Source organism: Montipora foliosa, chromosome 3 (genome assembly GCF_036669935.1).
Source record: "Montipora foliosa isolate CH-2021 chromosome 3, ASM3666993v2, whole genome shotgun sequence".
Classification (NCBI taxonomy): Eukaryota; Metazoa; Cnidaria; class Anthozoa; order Scleractinia; family Acroporidae; genus Montipora; species Montipora foliosa.
Window position 1 is genome coordinate 63,354,714 of NC_090871.1, and position 10,000 is coordinate 63,364,713.

The 10,000-nt window shown below is 40.6% G+C and overlaps 2 protein-coding genes and 1 pseudogene across 3 annotated transcripts in view; 1 reads left to right on the top strand and 2 right to left on the bottom strand.

Annotated features, from left to right (window-relative positions):
• The window catches only part of LOC137997910 (solute carrier family 22 member 15-like), a 103,673-nt gene extending 100,669 nt beyond the window's left edge, over nucleotides 1–3,004 (bottom strand). The window contains exon 1 of the mRNA XM_068844235.1: nucleotides 2,641–3,004. Within this exon, the coding sequence (XP_068700336.1) occupies nucleotides 2,641–2,961 (321 nt within the window). The 5' untranslated portion in view covers nucleotides 2,962–3,004. The remainder of the gene's footprint in view (nucleotides 1–2,640) is intronic.
• A 1,951-nt stretch (nucleotides 3,005–4,955) lies between these two features.
• The window catches only part of LOC137997926 (cleavage stimulation factor subunit 1-like), a 36,393-nt gene continuing 31,348 nt past the window's right edge, over nucleotides 4,956–10,000 (top strand). Inside the window, exons 1-2 of one of the 2 annotated variants that reach the window (XM_068844253.1) lie at nucleotides 4,956–5,078; nucleotides 5,927–6,057. In XM_068844253.1, the coding sequence (XP_068700354.1) occupies nucleotides 5,020–5,078; nucleotides 5,927–6,057 (190 nt within the window). In that variant the 5' untranslated portion in view covers nucleotides 4,956–5,019. The remainder of the gene's footprint in view (nucleotides 5,079–5,926; nucleotides 6,058–10,000) is intronic. The other variant, XM_068844251.1, reaches the window with a different exon arrangement.
• Nucleotides 7,826–10,000, bottom strand: part of LOC137995078 (piggyBac transposable element-derived protein 4-like) — a 2,300-nt pseudogene continuing 125 nt past the window's right edge.

Sequence of the window (10,000 nt, forward strand, 5' to 3'; positions counted from 1 at the left end):
GTCCCATTCTTGTGCCCATCGCTACACCATTAATTTGTTTGTAATAGTTGCCGGCGAATGAAAAACAGTTAAGCGTTAAAACTAGTTCGGCAAGGCGGAGGAGCGTTTCCGAGCTCCTCCGCTGTCTTCTTTGACAGTTCCACTGTCTCCGCTGTCTTCTTTGACAGTTCCACTGTCAAAGAACCTAGCTCGGAAACGCTCCTCCGCCTTGCCGAACTAGTTTTAACGCTTAACTGTTTTTCATTCGCCGGCAACTATTACAAACAAATTAATGGTGTAGCGATGGGCACAAGAATGGGACCTAGCTATGCCAATCTTTTTGTAGGATATGTTGAACACCAATTTTTTAACCAGTACAACGGCCCCAAACCTGAACTCTACGGCCGTTACATCGACGACTGCATCGGCGCTATTTCATCCAGCAGAGAAGAACTCGATCAATTTATAACCTCCGTCAACTCTTTTCATCCGGCTCTTAAATATACCTGGGAAATTTCGGAAACTTCATTGGCTTTTCTAGATATCAAAGTTTCTATTAGAGGCAACGTGCTATGTACTAGTGTGCACTACAAACCTACTGATTCACACAGTTATTTGTTGTATTCATCGTAACATCCATCACATGTCAAGAACTCCATCCCTTATTCTCAATTTCTTAGACTTCGACGTCTATGTAGTGATGACTCCGATTTTTCCAGCAAATCAGAGGAGATGTGCCAGTTCTTCGAAAAACGTGGCTATCCTGTCTCTGTGGTCAAAGCGGGCCATCATCGCGCCCAACAATTTGATCGACAGTCATCACTACAAACGTCACAAAAAGATAAGAATGACAGAATTCCATTCACCCTCACTTTCCATCCTCATAATCACGCAGTCAAAAGCATCATTCTTAGTAATTTTAAATTACTCCAAAATGATCCCGAGACTAGAAGAATCTTTTCGCAACCTCCTCTTATTTCATTCAAACGCGACAAAAACGTAGGCAACTTTTTAGTTAGAAGCGCGCTCAAAACTAACGAGCAACCCGGCACTTTCAAATGCGCGCGCTCACGATGCAAATCTTGTCTTTTCATTGTTAACACTAGCAAGATATCGGGACCTAAGCGATCTGTTAAGATCACCGATCGTTTCACATGTACCTCCGCAAATGTCATTTATTGCATAACCTGCACGTTATGCAATAAATTATACATTGGTGAGACAGGTAGACGATTAGGTGACCGATTCCGTGAACACCGTCGCGATGTTGAGAAGAATGACAAGGATGCATCCAAGCCAGTCGCTCGCCATTTTAATCTGCCTAACCACTCCAAAAAACACATGGCTATCTGCGGCCTTTCCCTACATCTAGGTACGACGGAAAGCCGCAAGAATCTGGAACAAAAATTCATCTTTCAAATCGGCACCCTTAATCCTCACGGTATTAACGAACGCTTTTCATTTAACTAATATATTCCTATTTTTCACGTTGCCATGTTACCACCAATAGCGTAGCTCCTACTCTACTATAAAAACTACACGTAACCCATAATCCCTCGATTCGCTCTGACGAAGGGCTAACGCTCGAAACGTCAGCTTTTAGAATCTCTGTACGGTGGCCAATTTACATTATCAACTCCGTTGATAAAACCAAATTTTTGTATCCTACTTCCCCACCGACGCAGCACCACAGTTTCTTTAGAAACTACCCCTTCATTCACCTCCAAAGAGAAAACTGGTTCCCGTATGTGGCGTGATGTGTTTTAGCTTTGACCTTGACATAACTTGAATAGCTGTTTACGCGATGTACGATGGAATAGCCGAAAAAAGAATCACACAAACAAAAACATTGAAAAACAAACCAGCTTTGTTTGTTTTCCCAGAGGCTCGCCGCGTCTTGTCTGAAATTGACACATTTATGCAGTGATCCACGCTCTCAACTTCAATCGACAAAAAATATGGCTATGCTAACATATTCCAAAACTATGCTCTCAAAATATGACAGCGTTTATGTGTGCTCAGCAACGATTCGGAACTTACTAATTACCGTGTTTAGCGCCTTTATCCGGTACGTTGTCTAGTCAGTTGCTGTTTTGCAGCTACTGCGTTTGAAGGCACGAAAACTTGATTTAGTTTTATCAACTGAGTGAAAGAAGTATCATTTATAAGGGTACTGTAAATCTCAGAGTTGCCTTAATGGCCGTTTTTATACTAGAGACGCATAATTCGTCTGGGACGAACTTGGGCAAACAGTTTTTCTGCCTCTGTTAAATTCGTCTAGTATAAAGACGGCCACAAGACGCATTATGCGTCTGGACGAAGAATCTATTTTAGTGCGTCTTCGAAGACGCACTAAACTGGAAAGTTCGTTCAGACGCATTATGCGTCTAGTGCCCGTCTTTATACTGGACGAATTTAACAGACGCAGAAGAAATGTTTGCCCAAGCTCGTCCAAGACAAATTATGCGTCTCATATAGTTCGTCCCGTCTTTACACCAGACGGATAACATAACAGACGCATGATTCGTCTGGACGGATTATGCGTCTCTAGTATAAAAACGGCCATTTTAAATCCACTGGTTGAAGCTGGGTGTAAGCCAAGACTGTTTGACCAAACATCTGCGGAAAAGATTACAACCTTTTTAAACTGAAGGACCGTACCTCGGTGACAATGGATGTATAGGGCGTATTATACGCCGCCTCTTTGCAAGTACCGTTTTGCCATGCTCCACAAAACTCTGTTTCCTCCAGTCCTGGATTTCCGACACAGACGACTTGATCGGGTTTTGGCTTCGTTGCAGCAAAAGCTGGGGCGTAGGTGTACCATGCCTGAGGCACTGCAGCGAGAAACAGCAGCAACCACTGAATTTGCTTAAAACGCGACCAGCCTCCGAGCTTGATCAATAGGTTGTCGAACTCTGTAATTTTGAAAAGTCGGCTGAATGCATCCGTACCCGCGGCATCGTCCGCGGTATTCGCCATAATTACTTTGCGCGCAAATCGATGTTGGGAAACAAAGTTATGAAAATCTGTCAAGGGCAATTATTTGTACTTCAGAGTTTACGTGATGCGGTGTCGCATTAGATACGCAATTGTCTGGCAAATGTCGATGATTTTGATGTGTTTTGATAGCTGTCCAAGAGCAAGAGTTTCCATTGGCACGACATAGATTTACAAGGGCGTGTGCAAAATCTGGAATAAGGAACAACAAGAATCCGGAATTCGGAGCCGGAATTGAGAATCAAAAAATGGAAAGCCGAAATCACCTTGGAAAAGCCCTAACCACTGGTAAAAATCACCGTAGATTACATGCCTAGCAATCAAAGGCCCGCGCAATGTGACTTGAAAAGACAAAATACTGATTGATTTTTTGTACGGTTAGCACAGGATCACAGGTTCCTGGTTTACAAACATTTAAGAATTTTGGAAAAATCAAGTGCGCTCATTGTGATCATAAGAAGCGCATAATTTTTCTGTTCCTGTTAACTGCATTTAAAATTTGTTCTTTTTCTTATTATTTTTTATGTATGCTTCTTCAATTTCTGAACCCTGAACTGGCTTTTTTGATAAACAAAAGGAATGGTAGAAAGCTCCAACCAAAAACCAAGAACTCGCGATTGGTGAAATGGATGCGTCGACATCCGTCCGACCACAGCGTAGATTGATTACACGAGAAGGCGCGATTCATATTAATCGTGTGCCAGAGACAGACACCGTTATTTACCCTTAAGATATACAAGAAAGAAATCTACGGGTGTTGAATTAAATAGAGAAAAAGGGCTATTGGCTTCCTAAAAGAAGTACGGGGTTAAAATTACATACAATAAATTACAATGCTTGGGTTCGAAACCACGCAAATGCAAATAAAATGGACACCCGTATTAAAACAAAAACGACAAGAGGACACATGGGTTTCTCTAAGCGTCCATCAAAGAAACGTTGGAACAAAAGCGTCTTGCGCTCAGTTTATTGTCTCGACGTTCCAATTCAACCTCGTTCTCTGGGAACCAGGTTGGTTTTCACATTCATCAGGAGCTCATTATCTCCTGCATTCATTCAGTTGTAAGAGTGAGAAATCACACAGTTTTAGGCCAAAGTGCTATGCTTTGAAAATGAAACTAAAGTATACACTTGCCGATCACCTTTACCTGTATGCCAACGGAGCAACAGCAAGGCCTCCGTTTCCGCTCATTGGGATGTCACGCAACGCTCCCCCAAAGGGCGTTACGTGATTCCCCAATAACGGCTGCGAAGGAGGCAAGGCTCTAGCGCTACGGAAGCAACTCCTACAACTGCCTCCTTTGGGTCAGAGCAAGATGGACCCTAGTCACAGTGAATCAGTTTCGGACTAACTTTAGCCTGCACGCAGGCGGTTGGATGGTCGAAAAACCGGAATTCGTAATGAGGTCGCCATCTTGGATTCGCGCGGCTAGGTCTGGGCCGGGTTGAGGGTCGACAAAGCGAGCGAGGGGAGGGGGGCTCTTTCCACTCCCCACCCCGTCGTTTTGTCACGGGGCCCAGACCTATCCCACGCTCTTCCAATATGGCGTCTGATAGTGTTTCGTGGCGACACAACAACTACCGCCTGCAAGCAGGCTAGACTAACTTACAACAATTAAATTATTGATTATCCCATAACTCTTTCAGAATGGAAACTGAGGGCAAATAACGAGGACAAAAATAGCAGTTTGGTTCTTTCGTGCTTTTTCCAATAAACGTATTACAAGATTATTTTTACGAGTCTCTTTGGTTCGGTTTTGAACTTTTTTAATTTCTCATTTCTGTATTTAAAATGTATGAATGAAATGAAATGATGTCACGAAAAGTTACAACTTTTCGTGTTTTTTTAAAAGATCACCTTTTTATAGCTCTGTGCATCTTTGACGATCTTCATTTTTGCGACCCAGAAGAATTTTAATTTTTTAGTGAATCGGCGATGACAACCGACGTCGATCGCCAGCTGTCGGAATTTCGTCGGACTCTCTCGGAAGAAATCGTTCAGAGCACGCTATTTTCTCCTAAGCCATTTACATTTTATCAATGCCCGCTATGGCGGACGGCTTAAAAGAAAGGGAGAATCTCTACAAGCTGATGATAAGGTAAGGCAAGGTTTGAAAAATCTTATTCTTTCATTTTCCTCAAAATTTGTTGAGTTAAAACGACATCGGGATACCTTCTGCTTCGCGTAATACTAACATGGCCGCTCCTTTGTTCAGAATCTCTTAAATATATAGCAGCCCAATCATTCAATATTTCTTCTTGTTTTCTTTTCCTTATGGATCACACATAAGTGAAACATTTGTTGAAGGTCTTCTGTGTTCATTTTCAAATGAAAGATGAAGATTTATTGAACTGTTTAATGATATCCTAATAAAACGGGTTTCATTTACTCGGTTCGATTTGAGGTCTTTTCTGATCTTTTCGCGTATTGTTTGTGAAAACCTTTGTCTAAGTTTGTAGCCGGTGCTATTGGAGATTTAGATGGTTCGTTCCAGTTTAATCACAAAAAATGAAGGAAAAGAATGAAAACCAAACAATCACTTAACCCTTCGCGCTTTAAATCTTGGCCATTCCATTCTGTAGTGTATAAACTCATTAGCACTTGCTTGTAAATTTCATGCAATAAAGTAATCTGTTGATTTCGGAACTATCACTTTTTCACATATTTAAGATCTTGTAACCGACTTAGTTCCAGCCTTTCTTCGAATACCCAGAAGGCCTCCGGGGTGTTCGTGCCAATGATTAATGGAACTTTCCTTTCTTTGATTCTTTATATTATTCCATACTGACGACATGGACTTGGTCACCAAGAAACATTTACCCCTCAGACAAATAAGTCACACAATACCCTCGCGCAGAAATTATCCCTTTAGTTATCCTCCTCCTACGTGTACGTCTAAGATTGATCATCTCACATAAAAATTATGTGATTATTTTTGTTCTGCAGCCAGCTACGGTATGACGGATTTGAATCTATTGCATCCACCTTGTCAAAGGTGGTTAACATCATCAGTGCTTGCCCACCAATGGCACGGCTGCATCAAGTTGTCAACCTTGGCATTCAAGCTGAAGCAGAAGGTGGGGCACATCTGCTCTTTAAAAAAGATAAATAATTATTATTTATTATTATTGTAATACACTTTAAAAGCCTTGGGTCTGTCATGCTATTTTGGTCTGTACGTAGACCACTGAAAATGCCTTGAAATCAGTGGAAAATGAAAAAAATGATCAAAATTAATTATTGTGTATCTGTGGTTGTTCAAATTTTTTCTTGGTTCAAAATTTTTTAAACCGTTCAATTTTGATTTTCCTTTGTTTTAGATTTGTTTCAGATTATGATAATGAATAGACCTTATTCATAAATGGCTTATCTTTAATAGTTGATTTCCCTAATTCTTGGGACTGATAACACTTGTCTTCATTGTGAAAGCTTAAGGTTGAAATGAAAACGATAAATTAAAACTTGAGCAAAAGTAAAGCATGAGGAACGATACAAACTTTAGGGTTTGCTTAGTAAGCAGGCAGTTATTTACAGGAGGAAGTCTGGACCAAGTTACGTTGTTAACAGCGATCAGAAAACAACATGGGCATTAGCTGTGCATGTATGTCATGTTTATAAAGATGTGTAGAAGCCATCAGTCGGAGAAAGATTTGTCGCTAACTGAGAGGTTAACAACCCCACGGACAAACACGCCATTTGCCTCGTGAGTTCTCCCAAATAGTGTGGTACTTTCTTGCACGCAGTGGAAAGATCAGTGTTGAAGTGATTGTTCAAAGAAGATGTTTATCTTGATTTTCTGAAGGTATTTGGTATTATTTGTGACCACATACCAGCCAGTTTACTCCCTCTGTTTACTCTTTCTCTTAAATTTGACATATATATTTTTAGTATCACCCAACTAGTGGACTAATGCAAATCCTGCATTTTGATTGGCTACGCTACTAGAGGACTATTAGTAATAGTCCTCAAGTAGCGAAAAGTGTGATATGACTCTTTCTTTTGTTTTACTCCCAAATAAATATTTCTTCAACTTGCATTTGCTAACTTTATCATTGCCTTTTCTATCTGACTAGTTGGGTAATACTAAAACAAATTTTAGACCCTTTGCCCTCAAGGGCCACGGGTCAATAGCCCATTTGGCTTCGCCTCATGGACTATTGACCCGTAGCCTGCAAGGGCTACGGGTCTAATTGTTAAATACATGTACTTGTAGTATGGATACATACATGTTCTCAAATTTCCTCTGGGAGGGACTTCTGCAGACTATTTAATCTGGAAAATTGCAGTCTTGTAAAACATAATAATAATAATAATAATAATAATAATAATAATGATAATAACAATAATTATGATAATAATACCGTAAAAAGTCAGGTATAAGCCGCATCTTTTTGCCGAAGTATTGGGCTTAAGATTGTGGGTGCAGTGTACCGTATATACAAGACCATTGCTTTCAGAATAATAATAATAATTTAATGATAATTTAATACTTCTATGGTGCAAAATGCATTACAATATATGATCTAATGCGCCTTACAAATACAAATATAAAATATAACGATGTATGAATCTAAGCTAAATTTTCTAAAATTCTATCGTAAAAGAATATGTATATATGTACATTATTTATATCATATATATTAAAGGAAAAAGCAGAAAAATAATAATACTAACGTCTATTTAACAAAGGGTCAATAGCCCATGAGGCGAAGTTGATTGGGCTATTGTCCCGTGGCCCTTGAGGGCGAAGGGTCTTAATTGTTTTAGTATCACCCAACTAGTCGGACAGAAAAGGCAATAATAAAATTAGCAAATGCAAGTTAACCCTTTCACTACTATATGCAAATGAGGCCCAACCTCCCTGTTCCTATTACATAATTAGCCTGCCATGGTGATTTCAAACCCAAATCAAAATATATATGCTCAGTAGATTCAGGGGGCAATTAAAGCTAAATAAAGACCAGAGAAATAAAGCTGAGGACTTGTTTTACTTGATTTATAATAAGTATGTACACATATCAATTTAATACCAATGCAATTTACATCGAAAGTGAAGACACGTAAAAAAATTCAAATTTGCCGCCATTGCTATACACATTGCGATTGGTCATATTTCTTAAATTGTGATCCAACTGTTTTCAGCCAGTTGCTTTCCACCAGAAATTTACATATGAAATACAGTGTAATCAATAGAAAGGAAACTTATCGCAAGAATGAGTCAAAAGTGAGTCACTCGGTCTGGTCATGATACAAATTGTGACAGGGCGTTCGGCAAAGTGCAACTTTACACAGACTGCACTCGAAGCGTGTTTCCACTTTGTAACCTTTGGGCGTCCTTCGCCCGGCTTTGCTGCATTGGACACACTTTCGCTTCCTTCCTTCCACATGGACAGAAACATGGGCTTCTCTGGCGACGGAATGTTGTTGAGGCTCTTGGGACCTTCGTTTTCTTTGTCGTTGCGAGAAATCACTGATCAGTTGCTTTGCGAGATCAAGCCTAAAATTGATCATTGCTCGCTTTGTCTGACCGCGAGTGGTGCGATGAAATGACTCCAAAACAAAAGCGTTACAAACGGCTAGGTTAAATAAAACCAAAAAATGTAGCGGTACCATTTGCGGCTAGAATAACCCGTGAAATAAAAAGAACGAAGTTGATCGGCTCGGTCAACACCTCCCATGTAAGAGGTGTAAACGTCTGCCACACGAGGCTTCTCAATATCGAGATCACGGCCGTTCCTTCGTCGTTGAACAACACGGGCAGGCTCACTTGGCAAAACATTGGTTGATAAGAAAGATATATCTCTCTTATCATGCCATTTCGTAAAAACGAGTTGGTTTCGCTGGGCACTGACTCTCTCGCCTTGCTTAAGCTTGTTCTTTGAACACGGCGGCAAGTCTTTCCGGTTGCACCGAACAGTTCCACAAGCGTATGTGTTTTGAGCAAGCAAATGTTCCATCAAATTTGTGCTCGTAAAAAAATTGTCGAAAAAAATATGTCTGTATTTGTTAAGAAATGGTGTTGCCATTTTCATAACTACGTCGTAGCCAAGGCCATGTAGACGAGCTTGACCTTCTTGGCCGAGGTAAACAGCATAATTGCAGACGTAGCCATTTTGGGAATCGGCGGCCATCCAAACTTTTATTCCATATTTTGTTGGCTTTGCGGGCATATACTGACGGAACGAAAGCCGTCCTTTAAAAGCAATCATCGCCTCATCTACGGACAGATTTTTGGAGGGCTCATAAGCGTTTTGAATATTATCCAAAACGATGGAAAGGATCGGGCGAATCTTGAAGAGTTTATCGTAATTTGCATCGCCACGTGCGGGTTCCTTGCTGGAGTCGACGAAGTGAAGATACTGGCTAACTTCTTCAAAGCGGTTTTTCGTCATCACGCTCTGGATGCCTGAATTACCAATAAATGGGTCGGTTGACCAGTACATGGCAATTCGCGGAAGGTTGTTTATGCCCATAATAATGCATATCCCGAAATAAGCCTTCAGTTCGCGACTTGTTATGTCCTTCCACTTTTGAAGACGTGGCGTGTCTGCTAGCTTTTGCCGAGCATATCGATTCGTCTCCGTCACGATCGTATCAATAACTGAATCTCCAAAGAGTTGACTAAAGAAATCGTTAGGAGACACGTTTTCAGGAACGTTAAATTTTATGGCTTGTTGGCCGCTAAACTCTTCGACATCAAAATCCTCGAGTTCATCTGACCACTCGATAGTGTCACTCGCATTCGAGTCGTTGTCGCTTTCGCTTTCATTTTCATCTTCCTCTATATCACTATCCAATTCCTGAACATCAATATCTGACCCATCGAAATCTGCTGCATTATTTTCTTCATCAGAACTACCAAAAATATCGTGAAATTCCTCAGCGCTTACAATCAGAGGTTCCGCCATTTCTCTCTCACGCCGAAGCTATGATCAAGATTTGGCTGCTCCCCACCATACACAGGTTAACAAAATTTATGCGCAGTTGTGTGGATTTGATTGGTCAATATGTCCTTTAACA